A 16,625-nucleotide genomic window follows, 5' to 3' on the forward strand; every position below is an offset into this window, starting at 1 on the left:
TTGTGAACTTGCTTCAGATACAATGTTTATTAGATAAATCAGTAAATGCTTGAAAAAAAATGTATTAAAACAGGTGCGAAACAAAATAGTTCACTGCACTCTCTACGCTTGTTTAAGGAGAATAAACTCGACTTTTAAATCCTTAAATCCAATTTAGCAAGCCTCATGTAAGTAGAACAACACTGCAGTGAAGATTATATAAAGCACAAGAAATGAACTGTTCACTTGCTGCTGGTGAAAGATTCAAGAGCATTTATTCCAGACTTCTATGTGAAATGATGCAACCAGCAGCCCTTAAATGAAACTAGTTAATCTAGCCTTTGAAGAATAGAGCCATACACTTGAGTCGTAGGAACATTTATGAACTGCAGAAAGTAATTACTGAAAGATAAAATAGGATGTCATGGTGCAGTTAGTTTCCCAAATTTATTGCTCTGGATTTTTTTTTCTGCTGCTTACAACCCCTCTTGTATGATGTAATTTTCATATTTGACAGTCACCCTCTCACAACAGCTGAGAAGTGTTGGTGGGGAGAGGGATCACCATATGACTTTTCCCTTGATGGCCAGGATTCTTTAACTATGATGTATCATCAGGGTGAGATGTTTCAATGCTGATAAAGAATTCAGTCTGTCTGTCATCTTGGAAGAGCTAAAATTTATACTGCAAGCCAAGGAATGAGAGAAAGTGACCCTCCAACACTAGTTAAAATGTCAACTGAATGCTTTGAAGATTATCTGAGGTAAATTCATCTAAAAAAAGAAGAAATAGGACATTCTGAATAGGCTTAAATGCATCAGGGAAGCTTATTAGAAAACACTTACTGAGCTTATCATTGAAGAACGGTTAAAGAAGAATCCCTGCTTATAATATAGTGGGGTTGATTTAATAAAGTAGTAGAGCGTGTTCACTTTGAAAAGGTATGTTCTCTAAGCTTTGTGTAGATATTGAAGATTTATGTAATCTATGAATACCCAATCATGAGAGGAGAAAGGAAAGGAAAAAAAATATTTTTGCTTGTACCCGAAGGACATGATGAACACACCTCCTTCTACCTTATTCTCTAAAACACTAAATATTCCAAACAATATGCCAAAACCATAAATATCCACTCATGCTCACATATGGTGGCTCTGCCCCCTTATTCATCTCTTCTGGTCCTCTATATTACACTGGATTGAAGTTATCCAAGGCTATCCCATACCTAATCATGGGTTGTGTTGTTTCACTGTACAGGAGAATCAGTCGGCCAATATCGGTGCTCTATCACACCACATCTTTTGAGCACTGCAAATTCTCTTATTTCTAGGTTTTAGAAACAACCTGCTATAGCCACAATATAACATTGACTAAAAGTACTTGACCACATATACCATATGGAAGATCTTTCTTATGACCTTCCAGATTTATCATCTACTGCACCTAAGATATGGGTCTGCTGGTTCAACTTCACTTTCTCTACTAAATTGGCAGATATTATGTCTAAATCGAATTGATCAGATATATACCTCATTGGTTATGTACACTCTTTGTTTGAAGTGCAGGAACCTCTTATATTCCACCCCCCACACATCTCCCTGCTTTCTTCCCACCTATTTTCTCTCTCTCTTCTTTATTCTTTCCCTCTCTTCCCACCTTCCATAGTGGGGCTTCTTTTTGATACAGCACATTAGCCTATGTTTAAAGGCTCAATATTAATATGCATTGCAACTATGGCATCTGATGTTATGCTATAGCTGATTTGTAATGGATATATGCATATTGCATTGCATTTCATTATGTTACATTGTTATATACCGTATTTTCCAGCGTATAAGACGACTGGGCGTATAAGACGACCCCCTAATTTTCCAGGAAATTTTTTGGTTTTGGGATATACTCACTGTATAAGACTACCCCCTTCTTACTAGTCTTTCTGGAAGCTGAGGGGTAGCCAGAACCGCTGACAGAAACAGGCTTTTTCAAATCTCACTGCACTGTGCCATTACATTACATTCCTCACTGTGCCATTACATTGCATGCCCCTACTGTGCCATCACTTGCCCCTCACTGTACCATCACTTGCCCCTCACTGTGCCATCACTTGCCCCTCACTGTGCCATCACTTGCCCCTCACTGTGTCATCACTTGCCCCCACTGTGCCTGAACTTGTTGCCCCCAGTGCAATCACCGCAAACACTCACTTTTTTTTTGCTGGCGGTGACAGTCTCTGTACTGCGAGCGCGAGCGTCAATGATTTAAAATCCGCGCCTTCTCTTCAGAGTGTTCTGTGATAGGTGGAACACACATTTTCTCAGCAGCGCCTCTGTTCTGTGTCCGAGGATGAGAAGGCATCTGTGATAGGAAGAACACAGAACAGAGGCGCTGCTGGGAAGATTTGTGTTCCTCCTATCACAGAACACTCTGAGGAGAAGGAGCGTCTTTTAAATCATTGACGCTCGCGCTCGCAGCACGGAGACTGTCACCGCCGGCAAAAAAAGTGAGCACGGAGACCATACCCGGCATATAAGACGACCCCCGACTTTGGATGCATGTTTTTGCATCCAGAAAGTCGTCTTATATGCCGGAAAATACGGTACTCTTTTTTTAATAAAAATGTATTGACTGAATTTCACTGCTATATGCAATCATTTTTACTGAATGAAATCAATTCATTCATTGTGTTTTGTTGTGATTATCTGTGATTTTCCAGATCTAATCACATGGTACATATGGGCTGTGATTGTCCCAATCTGTACCATGTGATCATACTGACAAATCACAGCTAGCAACACAATTTTATACAATATATGGCTTGAAAGGAAGCCACCCATTGTTTACAACTGTCATGTGACCTGCTGTTATAGCAGTCACATGGTACCAGTAGCAGGCCGGTGCAGTGATCAGTCATAAGGATGTGTCCAGCAAACGCAACCGGTGACAGATCACACCTTTGCGCAGCACTGTTGGTGTGCATGGGGCGCGATCGGGGAAGATGTTATATGATGTCCACCCGGATCGCCAAGATGTTTCTGCCGGCCTTATCTTGCCATAGGCCAGGCGGGAACCAGTTAACAGAAGATATATCATTTTGAATTTCTTAATGCTAAATAAAAACGAAGGGTCAAAATAAAAACAAGCATCTATATACCACCATTTTTTCTTTGATTTCCTGCATTACCAATTTCTGCCAGAAGTCCCCAATCCTTCTGTTACCATTGTGTACCTCATCCACAGAAAAAGCCCTATCAATGTCCTCTAGGTTTTTTTCTCTCTAAAAGTCTTAAAGCAAAGTTACAGCCTAAATGACAACACTGCCTGTAATTATTCATGACAGCACCCCCATTCATTTTTGGATACTTTGTTTGGTAATTTTTTAACCTTTTCTTGATTTGCGATTCTACACTTCTGTCCAACCTTGCTGCGGAGAGGTATGTAATTTCTGATTGTCCATGGGCTCCTGGAATTGCAGTATCATCAATCCCAGGCATCAATGGACATCCCCCACTGCTAGCAGTGCGCTGTTTCACAACCGGAAATTACACAATGCTAGGCGGTAATTGGTGCCATTTTTGATTTTGGAATTCAGTCTTTGGCAACCTGGTAGACACACAGTGGGCCACAATCCTTTCCCACTGCACATGTGCAAGATTGGGAGGTGCATGCTGGGTAACCAGCTGCATCTAATGCCAGAAAATAGTCCCATCAGGCTTCAGATGCAGACACTAAGGATGTCATCAATCCCATACATCAATGGGCATCCCCCGCTGATAGCAGTGTGCTATTTCACAACCGGAAATTACGCAATGCTAGGCGGGAATAGGTGTCATTTTTTTATTTTGGAATTCAGTCTTTGGCAACCTGGTAGACCCACAGTGGGCCACAATCCTTTCCCACTACACATGCTGGGTAGCCAGCTGCATCTAATGTCAGAAGGTAGTCCCAGCAGGCTTCAGATGCACACACTAAGGATGGTTGAGTGCTGAATCTGTAGTTTAACGTAAGTACTGAAAGATGCACAAAGAACAAAAACAGAAAAATAGACAACACATGCCTATTTTTAATCAATGAGTGTTGAGTGTCACTGGAGTTATTTAGAAAAAATAATAAATAAGCATTCAGATCTCTGCTTTAAATTCATTATCACATGCCACACAGGATTCTACGCTTATCACAATAAACATTTGATAGCTGAATTCCTGGCAGATATGTAAAAATAGCACTTCAGGTATGGATTCTGTAAAAAAAAAACATGGAATGTATTTCCACATAGAAGTAGCATGGTTACCCAAATCTGACTTGCTGTCAGCCTCATTGACACAGGGAGAAATGTTCACCATTGTGAGCCAATGAGTTCTCTCTTACTGACATAGAACACTCTAAAAGGAGGGACGAGCACAGAATGAGCAAGAGGAAGTTGTTGCTCCTTTAATGTCCAGTTATAGGCTGGGTTAGGTCCTTGAAAAAGCTTTATTACTAAACTGCAGTGTAGAGGGTAATCACTCAGCTGATACTGCTATTTAGACCAACAGGATTGCAAAACCTTTGGCAGATAAATGGCTCATGTGGATATATTTCACCTGATTCTAAATGTTTGCCCAGAGTTCACTTTCACGTGCATTAAACACGGCCCCAGCTATAACACAAAGTATATGGCGAAATTGTCCAGGTTTCTTATCTAGAATTTTTTTTACTCTAACATAACTACAACAATATTATTTGCCAAGGTGAAACATAAAGCATGTCAAGCAAACAAAAAATGTTTTATTTTACTGTATGTAGAACTATAGCATCAAGACAAGTCTGCAAAACATCAACAGATATCGATTTCATGCATTACTTCATCAGATTCTTTCCCTGCCTCTACTCCTCTAGTCGCCTCGCCTCTACTCGTGTTTTTACCCTTGTGCTGTGAGTGGCAATCACTGAACAGAGGGATGTTTGAATGTACTTATTGTGATTGTTATTGTTTCAAAAAAAAAATATTGAAATTTTCTTAAGAGCCACACAAGCAGACAAACAAGGATGTGGATTGCCAGATATAAAACAGGTGGGATACTAGAGAAATTTACAATTCATGATTTTGTGGTTCATGAATAAATACAAAAAGTTAATTTGCATCCAAAACTGGCATTTGGTTTTGAGTGGCTGACTATAGTATAAAATGATTCCAAAATATATATATATATATAATTATAATATAATTTCCCCCTTTGAATTCTCAGTTATGCAGGGTATTTAGATATATGAGTCTAATTTAAGATAGCAGATAAGATGGCAGAAAACTTAACCAACCAGCATCTACTCAAAAAATATGCACTACAGGATGGAACCAAAGAAAACTAAAAGAGAATTTACATCTTCATTGCAGGGTCATAGAAAACAAAAAATAAAACAGTGACAGAGATTTGCACCCCTCATCAATCCCAAACCCCAAAAAATATTGGTTTTAGATAATGTTTCATGTTTAAGCTAAAAGTGTCAGTAAATATGCCAGTTAAAGATAATATATAAACTACTGTATCATGTTTATTTTTCTTGAATATATCTGATCTTTCTAAATTTTGTTTACTCACAAACCTCAGGAACACTTGGCTCCAAACTACTAGTTTAAGGTTTTAGCTGTGAGTATATAATCATGGTCATGTGTACTGCTCACCCAATAATATATCTCCCAAAATTATTTGTACTTTCTTTCAGCAATGCACATGCATGCCCACTAGTAGGCATTTTTAATGCTGGCTTACAAGTGACAGTGACAGCCAGGAACTTGGTAGCTGTTTCCTGGTCCTGTTGTCAGTCATCTAAGCTGTGGGTGGGGCTTTGAACAAAATGACCAAATTTACTTCTGCAAGAATTACATATGCTTGTACTCCAGTACACCAGCCCTACTCTGGTCCTCCTCCAGACCCATACTTTCTGCTTTCAAGCAATGCATCCAGCTTCTTCCCAGAGTTTTGAGTGTTATGTATACTAAGCTCTATTTACATCTCAGCGTGGACAAATCCATTTCTATTGAAAATATTTCTCCAGGCTCCCTCTAGTGCTGTTCATATAACCCAAATATTTTTTTCATGTAGTTTCTTCATAAAGCCCAATGCCAATGGAACGTGGTGTGGGAAAGCTGCATTCTATGCGGTTTTCCCACAACCCACATGAATGTGCTGCCCTTGTGAGATGCACACAGGTCCCAATTAATTGTTATTGATACTCAAATGCATCTTGCAAATGCAATGTGTTTGCAGCCACCAACCTACTTTGTACTGCAGTACCATGTGATATGGTTCAGTTTGATCTGAAAAAGTAGTGCTTGCACTACTTTTTCAATGTCCCACTACATTTGACAGCCCACTAAAATGAATGGGCTCTCAAAACCCAAGTGTGTTCCCGTACAGTCCCACATGGTCCTGTCTGTTCAGACGGGACCATGTGGGACTGTACGGGAAAGCACTTGTTTCAGGGTGAACTCTAAAAAAAGGAGCTATAGCTGCTATAATCACCTGATCGGTTCTGAATTCAATGATGACCTTCATCATTCAACTAACTTCCTGTGAGGCTAGGGAATCAAGACCCATTCCACCTGGACCCACAGGAGAATGCTGATGATGGCAGAAAGGAGGAAAGAAGAGTCAAGAAGACCTGGGACATTTCATGTCCAGACTAAACACATAGAAAAGGATAGATAGATAGATAGATAGATAGATAGATAGATAGATAGATAGATAGATAGATATTTCTTGTGGGAGTGCTTCTTTTGGGGATAGAGGGGAACAAAGTGGTTTCGTGAAAATTGTAGAGTTGGGCTGTGAAGGGAGGATCAGGTTTCAGTTTTACAAATGCTGCCTTTATGCAGAAATTATGTTATCTAAGTCATAAAGCATCCCAGTAAAATGTAAAAGAAATACAACTTCAAGTATAAACTGATACTAGGTACAAATATATAATAATACTATAAAGAAGCAGACATGTTTTATTATTACATACCAAAGGCATGCTTCCTATTGAAATCATAGCAACGCCCTTGTGCTTTACTGTTTATCGTTTCTCAAGTGCAAGTAAGGTACAGTAGGTGAACGCGATATTGTGTCAATCTCGCTCCCTTTCTCGGCGAGATTGACCACCTACGAGCCCCATCGCGGGAGCCAGCGCCGAGCTGGCTTGCCGCGATGGAGACAGAGTCGTCATAGAAGCGACGGGAGATCTGACTTGGATTCCCGCCAATTCTACACGTGTGCGGCGTTTGTTATGAATCCTGAGGGGGGAAGTCCCCGCCGGATTTTAAATAAAAATCCGGCATGGGTTCCCCCCTCAGGAGCATACCGGGCCCTTAGGTCTGTTATGGGTTGTAAGGAGAGCCCCCCTACGCCGGCGTAGGGGGTCCCCCTACAATCCATACCAGACCCGTATCCAAAGCACGCTACCCGGCCAGCCAGGAAGGGAGTGGGGACGAGCGAGCGCCCCCCCCCTCCTGAGCCGTACCAGGCTGCATGCCCTCAACATGGGGGGGTTGGGTGCTCTGGGGCAGGGGGGCGCACTGCGGCCCCCCCACCTCAGAGCACCCTGTCCCCATGTTGATGAGGACAGGGCCCCTTCCCGACAACCCTGGCCGTTGGTTGTCGGGGTATGCGGGCGGGAGGCTTATCGGAATCTGGGAGCCCCCTTTAATAAGGGGGCCCCCAGATAACGGCCCCCCACCCTAAGTGAATGAGTATGGGGTACATCGTACCCCTACCCATTCACCTGCAAGAAAAGTGGTAAAAACACAAATAAACCACACAAATAAACCATACTTACCCATGGGTAGGTATCACATGGGTAGGTACAGAGCATGATGGGACTGTGAGGCCTATATAAATCCGACGCAAGCCGGGCACACGTCATTGCAGCGAGAAGAGCCGGCCGGCGTGTCAACATCTGGAGAAGACGGAAGACGAGAAGAGAAGAAGATGACGTTACAGAAGAGCGGACTGACCGCCGCCAGTATAGCGGCGGCCAGCCCTGAAGGAGAAGGAACCGGACAGCGGGAGGAAGAACCGGGGTGCGCCGAGTCAAGAGCGGAGAGCGGCGAATATAGAAGAAGACCCCCTCAGAGCTGAGAAGACCCCCGGAGCGGAGAAGACGTCACAGAAGAGCTGAGAAGACCCCCGGAGCGGAGAAGACATCACAGAAGAGCGGTGAAGACCCCGGAGAGCAGGAGAAGACCCCCAGAAATCGGAAGAAGAAGCCTACCCTGGTAAAAGAGCTAAAGAAGACAGGGGAGGCCTCCGGAGCAGACTAATAAAATATTTTAATACCCTGTGTGGTTTATTTGTGTTTTTACCACTTTTCTTGCAGGTGAATGGGTAGGGGTACGATGTACCCCATACTCATTCACTTAGGGTGGGGGGCCGGCATCTGGGGGCCCCCTTATTAAAGGGGGCTCCCAAATTCCGATAAGCCTCCCGCCCGCATACCCCGACAACCAACGGCAAGGGTTGTCGGGAAGGGGCCCTGTCCTCATCAACATGGGGACAGGGTGCTCTGAGGTGGGGGGGCCGCAGTGCGCCCCACTGCCCCAGAGCACCCAACCCCCCCATGTTGAGGGCATGCAGCCTGGTACGGCTCAGGAGGGGGGGGGGCGCTCGCTCGTCCCCACTCCCTTCCTGGCTGGCCGGGTAGCGTGCTTTGGATACGGGTCTGGTATGGATTGTAGGGGGACCCCCTACGCCGTTTTTTTTGGCGTAGGGGGGCTCTCCTTACAACCCATAACAGACCTAAGGGCCCGGTATTCTCCTGAGGGGGGAACCCATGCCGGATTTTTATTTAAAATCCGGCGGGGACTTCCCCCCTCAGGATTCATAACAAACGCTGCACACGTGTAGAATTGGCGGGAATCCAAGTCGGATCTCCCGTCGCTTCTATGACGCGCTTGCTGGGATGTGCTGTCACTATTCCAGTGAGTGTGAGATGTCGGCGAGATCTCGGCACCATGTCGCCGAGAATCAGCGCGATGCTGTCGTGCTAAAAACACAATATCACAAACACCTACTGTAAGCTATTTAAAGGACACCTTCTTTCCAGGTGACTTATCCTGTAAATTATTTTCTCACATTTGTCCCTTTCAGAATGATAATGCTTACACTGTTTGACTTTCTGTTTTAATAATAGGATTACAAGTCTGCTTGCTTGTTATGGGTCCCTGCATTTCACACATCCTTACTGTTCTTTGCACTGCCACATTTAACAAGACTGATCACTCTGTGAGTACCAGCAACAGACAGGTTTCATTTGTTCCTGCAAATATGAGACAACTGGAATCAGATTTGAGGCTATAGAAAACTACCCTATACAATATTTCTTTTTTTTACACATATTGGCCCCTAATTTGTCACATTGACAGTTTTTCTTTATCTGTATCTCAGCTTTCAAATACCAAATTTTATAACAATGATAGTCCATCTGTTTTCAAGAATTTCATTTTAAAATCATACATAACAGAAATTTGTCTGAATATTATAAAAACCCTGACACATCTGAGCTTTCATTAAAAAGCCTAAAGATGGGACTTGAATACCAATCTGCCACCACTAATTAGTATTTTCAGTTCAGCATATTCACTTTCAGACATATTGCTGTTTGCACATGGTAATTTAGGTAAACAGATAGCATCCACAGCTGCATCAATTAACATTGCTAATCAAAACTGAATTCAGGTAATTAGGCCCATTTATGCAAAAAAAACAAAAAAAAAACAGTAATTCGGGGGAAAGATGGGATCTTTGGTAATATTCACAAAAGAGAGTGTCTGTTTTCTTAAACAAGACATTGGGAAAAGAAAAAAAGAGGAATGTGTGTGTTAAATGTATGTGAGCAAAATTGATAAATTGAAGCCGAGTACTTAATTGCTATATATTAATAGAGATCTGCTTACTTATTTTATTCTTCCAAAATGTTTTAATTGATAATTAGAAAGGATTTACATTTATGCAGCTAAAGCACTAATATTGGGCTTATTTAGAAAAGGAATTTCCTGATCCCTGAAACAGAATCATATCCTTGCAAATTAATATAAAAATGTCACACACATGAGTAATATTGTGTACGCTTTGTGGAAGTAGCTGCAAAAGATGATCTTTAAAAAAACAAAACAAAACAAAACATAAAAACAGTTATTTCCCTTTAGCTGATTGCATGTTTAGCAGTAAATGTATATCACCTGCAGTACATGTTAATGGGACCCATGGTAATATGCTTAGTACTGTGTCATCGTTTTTAAGGGTATCCTCCCACCAACATAGAAAATTGAAGTGTATCTAAAGCCAAAACTTTTTTTATAGTTGTGGAAAGAGTAGGGGAGGGTTAAAAAGTCTGCCAATTAATATTTTGTTGCCCATGTCCCAAGGAGATTTTCCTTTGTGTCCTGTCCCATAGGCACAACAGGAAGTGGGAGGAAACCTCTACATGTGATGAAAAATTCCCTCTTAGACATTTTTCACCTGAGAATTCCTATATGATTATTTGCTATCACCTCTTTTTATGGTGACAACTGTAAAATGTTGGATGTTCTATAATTTTTCAGTCCTTGTGACATTGGTCACCAGGACAAATAGAGAGTGAATCACCCTAGCACTGACAAAAATCAATATGAATTTTTTTTTTATCCTTCTCTACACTAACCAAAACTAAACAAAAAAGCTTACTAATTGGCTGCCTATGTTGCCTGGAATTGTGACTTAGGAAGTGTTTTCTAGGAATACATGTGGCACTCCTGGTTAACCACTGTGGTGTAAGGAACACAAGTCAGAGTAAAATTCTCTTCAATAAGCAGCTTTTAAAAATGCGTATCAGAAAAAACATAAACGACATGCTTAGTACTACCATCCTACCATCTTTGCACTGCTGCCGCTTGTACTTTTTTAAAATCTCCACTGATATGCATTATTACTATACCAGTACCTATAAGATAGGCATAAGCTATATTTAAGCACAAAATATAATTGTACTTTGTTGCTTTGCAGAAATCAAAAATAAAGGAACAGGGCTGGGGAGGGCTAAATATTTGGACAAACGTAACTAGCTCAGAGCCTAAATTAAAAAAATAAAACAAATTATTGGAAACTTCATGAAATATCTGCATTTCTGTCCTAAGCTCATTTCTTAGACTCTGTGGCTGATATTTGAAATTATTTGATAAATGTAGGTTAAGAAAAAAAAGGCAGCACAGCATGGGACAGTTAGCTTCTTTAAATGGTAAGACCTTGGAATCTTAGATGGTTCACCAATCCAGCCCAGCACAAGGGCAGTTTTAATTGTCCTACCATGCCAATTTGTTATACCATTTTAGAATACTGCAAACTGTATGCCACAGGAGAGCCAGAAGGATGATAAAAACAGATGACAAATGAAAAAGGCTAAAGTAATATTCTGCTACTTACAAAAGAGACAAGCAGCACAATACATACTTGTCACAATAATATACTGACAAATTGCTCTATCACCTTTTCGCTCATTAGGTTCCAGTGTCTTGGCTTGATCCCTGGTGTACACAAAGCTGTTACAAGGGGCATGTTGATCTTAAACTTCTCAAGCTTGGTCTTAATGGTTGTAGCGACTTTAAGTGGTCCGTGTAAGTCCGGGTGATAAAATGCTTTTGTCAGTTTGTAACTAGTCTTCCATAAATTCTGCACCTGATGACAAACATTTTTCAGAAAACAGTTATTGATTTTTTACAGTTGTATGTGACTCATCTATCATATTGCTAGGCCCAGGGTAATTCTTGTCATATTAGACCAATAAAATTTAAATTTAAATTGATTTTACAGCAAAACAGCACATTAGTCTTTCTTTAGGGAATGGACAGCTCCTTTTCAGATCACTCTTCAAAGAGGTGTTCCTTTGCTCTATATTACAAGCTTAAGTGTACCATAAAATATAATCCCTTCTTCTGTATTGTGAACCAGAACCTCTCATAACAAAAGCGATCCCCGATTACCAAAATTCTTGGCAGGCGCAGGGCAAAGTTATAACATACCTCCTCTTCTACATTTTCTGCATTGACCTGTAGAAAAGGCCCATTCATCCATTTCTCATAGCAAGTGCTAAAATGTGCAGCAGTTGTCCATAATTCTTCATAGGGTTCTTTTAATTTATATATATCATCTATTTGTTCAAATGTGCTAATTTGCTCAACTTCTAAAAGCATCTCCTCTTTATTAATTAGAGATTTCTGAAAAAAAAAAAACAATCCTTAGTAAGTAATTGAATCACTTACATATTTTTACTACAGACCTTGCTTCCATTTAGCAACTATTTTACTTTCACTGAAGTGTCAAATTTAGGTTTATTTGGCAAAATCTACAACAAACGCACTCATATGCCATAAAAACTTGCGTGACTCATGATCACTTGATTTATGAATGAAGCCATAATCAACATCACTTTAAAAAAGAAAAAGCTAATGCAAGTATTGTGAAAACTACATTGAGTGAACTGACACACAAGAGAGACAAAACATTTTAGTTTTTAATCATAGCTTTAATTTGGAAAGTATTAGCAATTAATTAAAACAAGTACGGTACTCATTTAGGAGGTATACCCCTAAGAGCCCAGTGCTTGGACATTCTGTTGTTCAATAAAGATGTTGTCAATTAAAAATGGGTATTTCAGTTTTTAGTAGATGCTGTCATGTTAAAGCACCGAAAGGGTCTTAAAACTCTTGGGAGGGAATTAATCTTCGAGACTACCTGGGTCTACTCTAACCATTATGAGGGTTCCCACTTTCCTTGTGGTATTTTTGCTGGAACATACAATGGTGGGAGGGAACTCACCAAATGGTCATGAATTACAGAAGGGAGGTCTCAGGGAATTAAGAAACTGATTTAGCCCACCAGGGAACTATAAGTCAAAATCATTCTTGAGTGAACTGACACTTTAATGAACTGAAATGCACTAATGTTATCCACAATTTTAATTATTATTACAGTGTAATACCAAATTCAGTGTGGATATAGACATTTTGAATAATTCACTGTTAGCATAATTTTAGGTGCATTAATAAATCATAGTTAACATGGTGCTAGTGTGTCAAGAAATCCATCTCTATGCAGCTTACTGGCAAAAATGCCAATGTTTTGTTTTGTTATGGCATTGGAAGTATGCATGGTGTATACTTCACTTTAGTGTGTCCTATGGAAAACGTTAAATATGACAGTACTATATATTAAAACCATAGAGTATTTCTAGAATGTTCAGACAACAGGCCTTATGTCTAAAATCTGGTGGAAAGGTAGACTATGTGTTTCCCATAGCAATCAAACCACTCTCTTCTTTCATATTGTAGCTTGCACTAACAAAAAGGAAAGCTAAAATCTGACTGGTCACTTCAAATGATGCAATCACTTTCCTTTCTGTCATGTTGTTTTTCCCATTAGGGCAGATATTCGTTTATTTTCAGAAGCTTATTGCCTCTATTGCCTTATTGTGCATTGTAACTGCAGGTTTACATAATTCAGTTCCTCTTATCATGAAACTAGGCTAAATATATGCAATGAACAGTTAGCCTACCTACATATTTCCGGTAAACATTAAGCAAATCTACAAATAGCTACCTTTTCCTTTAAAAGGGATAATTGTTAATTGTTTTCTATGGGTTAGAGTACCTTGCATTCTGTTACTATTTACTCTCATTTACTTTATACACAAAAATGTGCTCAACAATTATTAGAGAGGGGAGCAAAAGCTATCACTGAGCAATGCATATAAAACAACAATGTGCCAACAGCGATTCAATTGAAAAATCGAGGGTGACCCTTCTTAAATTATGAATCTTAATAGACCATAGTCCTAAATAGGGCACAAGATTAGTAACCACCATATATAACACGTAATGTGGTGATTAGTCATTTACAAGTTCATGCCCCATGACAGATTCCAGAGCATGAAATACACAACACATCACTCCAAAATGCATTATACTGCTATTATTCATTGGGAACTTAAACACATAGAAAATCCTTCAAAGCATTTATCTATACCAATCTATAACAATTAAAGCGACAGAAACCATTTATAGAATCACAGCTGGGAAAAGAGCCACAGCAATTGTTCCTACAAAACTCATACAAAACCTACAATAAACCTAGAACTGGTAATAAAGTCTAGACAGCACACTCTTAAATATATATTTAACACATTATATTATTGGTACTGGGACTGTATGTCATGTTGCAAATCTGAACAAAATGAGTGTAGTTTACCCTTTAGCTATTGCAATGTGCAGAAGCCCAGGGGATTTACCTGACCACAGCACGGTCAGATATGTCTAATTACAAAGAATAAAGCCACAGTTGAAAATAGCATGATGTAAATATAATTACAATGCACAGTATGATACTGAAACAGCTATGATGCAGAATATTGCAAAGACCTCAAATTACTACAAATGTGACAGCAGATTCTTGGTTTAATATGTTTTAGCAGACATTCACTAAATAGCTTGCAGCACACATTAAGGTTACTTGTTTGCATGCTATTCCAAGACACTTTTAAATAATGATTTGGGCATTAAAATCTTTATAATATCCAACCTTCAAAGATAAACATTGCACAGACAAACATAACATGATAAAGCATGAAAAGGCAGACACTGGTAATAAGATAGAGAAGGCAGCAGGGGAATTGCAATAGAATACAATGTACTGCATTGCTACTGTCAAAGCATCCAGTGCAGCAACATTCTTAAAGACAGCATACCTCTTCCATAAAGTCCTGTATTCTCCTGCTGATGGAGCTAAGCTTCTGTACATTAGTAGTAGCTTCAGTCATCCGGTCTTTCTTCTGGAAGTCTTTCACCTCAATGAGTACATCAGCCAAGCGCTTTGTGAAATCCTTCTGCCACTGTGCGAGCCTTGCCAGAGCCCCATCATGCTCCCTCTGCAGTCGTGTCTCACTGACAAAGTGATTGCAAGGCACATGAGAGAGAAGGGGGAGAAGAAATGGAATCTTCTTTTTATATAATCCACTACTTTTTTTTTTCGTTGCGTTCACATTTAAATTGGACAGAATAATTTAGAGCTGGCTTTTAATTTCAGAGAGGTTAATCACCCTAATAAAGGTCAATCAAATTTAATCTTCACTAAAACTGCTCAAGCTTTCATCACCTGCAGGACTGGTATTATTACCCATTTCCAATGCAGAAAAAAAAGAGTGTGGGCTCTGCATTTACTATGCATTGCTAATGCCCCATCTCTAGCTGTCATTAACACTTCAAAAAAATTATTAATTCCACTGAAATTATTAAAAAGGTCATTGCAACAATTCTGGAGGAAAATCCTGTTTAAAAAATTGTCAGCTGTGATTCTGGCTTAACTTGCCTCTAATCCTTCTCTTCTATTCATCACCCAGCGAATGTATAACAATGGGCTAAACCTCAATTATATTAAACATTACTGGATTTAGGTTAAAACAACAGTGACATTTCCTAGCAGACTGATCTTCTGTGTAAGCTGTGGTGACATCATCAATCCGCCTCTTATTCCTATTCGTTGTATGCAGCCCCTCATTACATTCCCTGTGACACTCAGTATGAGAAAAAAAAATGGTTTGTCTGGTATTCATTACCTGCTGTTAATGATAGGAATGATTCTCTGAGGCCAGGAAAACGTGTTTCCGTTAAGAATAATGTCCTCTTTTGATAGGGATGCATAGTCCATTAGGAAAAGCAGATTTTCCCCTGCCACTGACAGTTTTTCCTAGAAATTGAAAGAAATAGACCTGCATTTGCATTGAAGACCCCAGCACAGAAGGATAGAAGTAAATGGTCTTGTTGAAGGTTTATCAGCATGCTTTAATGCCTAACACATTGTAAAAGCTCCACTTACGGCCCCATTAGGAAAAGCACAATGAACTGTGACCATATGCATCAACATTTCCCACTTCTACACAAGATTAGTAATACACTTCTCTGGGCTATACTGTCAAAGCGCTATCTTTAAAATGGCAGAAATATTGTGATAGCATAATTCTATCACAAGATAAAGAGGGATGTGGAAGAAAACAGGCCAGCAGTTTTCTAAACAAACCTAAATGCTGCCACCATAAAAGAAGATAAATTAGAAGCTGCACAAGATAAATGGACACCTTAAACATCATCATAATGGGCTTGATAACCTTAGAAACAGTATGATCACCTCCATACAGTATCCTATTTATAATCCAAATTGACTTATCAACTGCTAGAAATGTGACAATATATAAAAAAAAGTGTGATTTTACCCTTCAAATCCCTGCTAGTTGTATTACTATTAATATATGCTACAAGCTTTCTCTCAGTCACTGTCACCAGTGACGCTCATTAACCATGTGTCATTGTGGCATTTTCACAGCATCGTCTGCAGAGTAGCTGCTTGGCTGAACACAGAAAACTATAAGGCGCGTAATAAAAGAAGTGCACTTAAATTAACTGATGAAAAGCATTATGGGGAATTTAAAAAGAAACTGTTTTTTTTTTTACAATAGTATAAATACAAATATAAGGCGCATCACTGATACTTTTGTGCTGCATGTCAACATCTGTAATGATGGTTGACAACAAGACCCAATATTTTTTGGGGAGAAAAAAAAGAATCATAATAGAAAAAAAAATGAATGAAAGCAACTGTAAAAGATCA

General features: G+C 39.7%; 1 protein-coding gene across 1 annotated transcript in view; it reads right to left on the minus strand.

Moving 5' to 3' along the window:
* LOC120932093 (dynein heavy chain 3, axonemal-like) overlaps window positions 1–16,625 on the minus strand; it is a 123,984-nt gene that overhangs the window by 23,821 nt on the left and 83,538 nt on the right. The window contains exons 12-15 of the mRNA XM_040344228.1: window positions 15,577–15,707; window positions 14,710–14,905; window positions 11,990–12,184; window positions 11,457–11,645 (exon numbers count right to left, since the gene is read on the minus strand). Coding sequence (XP_040200162.1) covers window positions 11,457–11,645; window positions 11,990–12,184; window positions 14,710–14,905; window positions 15,577–15,707 — 711 coding nt within the window. The remainder of the gene's footprint in view (window positions 1–11,456; window positions 11,646–11,989; window positions 12,185–14,709; window positions 14,906–15,576; window positions 15,708–16,625) is intronic.

This window comes from Rana temporaria, chromosome 3 (genome assembly GCF_905171775.1).
Source record: "Rana temporaria chromosome 3, aRanTem1.1, whole genome shotgun sequence".
Lineage (NCBI taxonomy): Eukaryota > Metazoa > Chordata > Amphibia > Anura > Ranidae > Rana > Rana temporaria.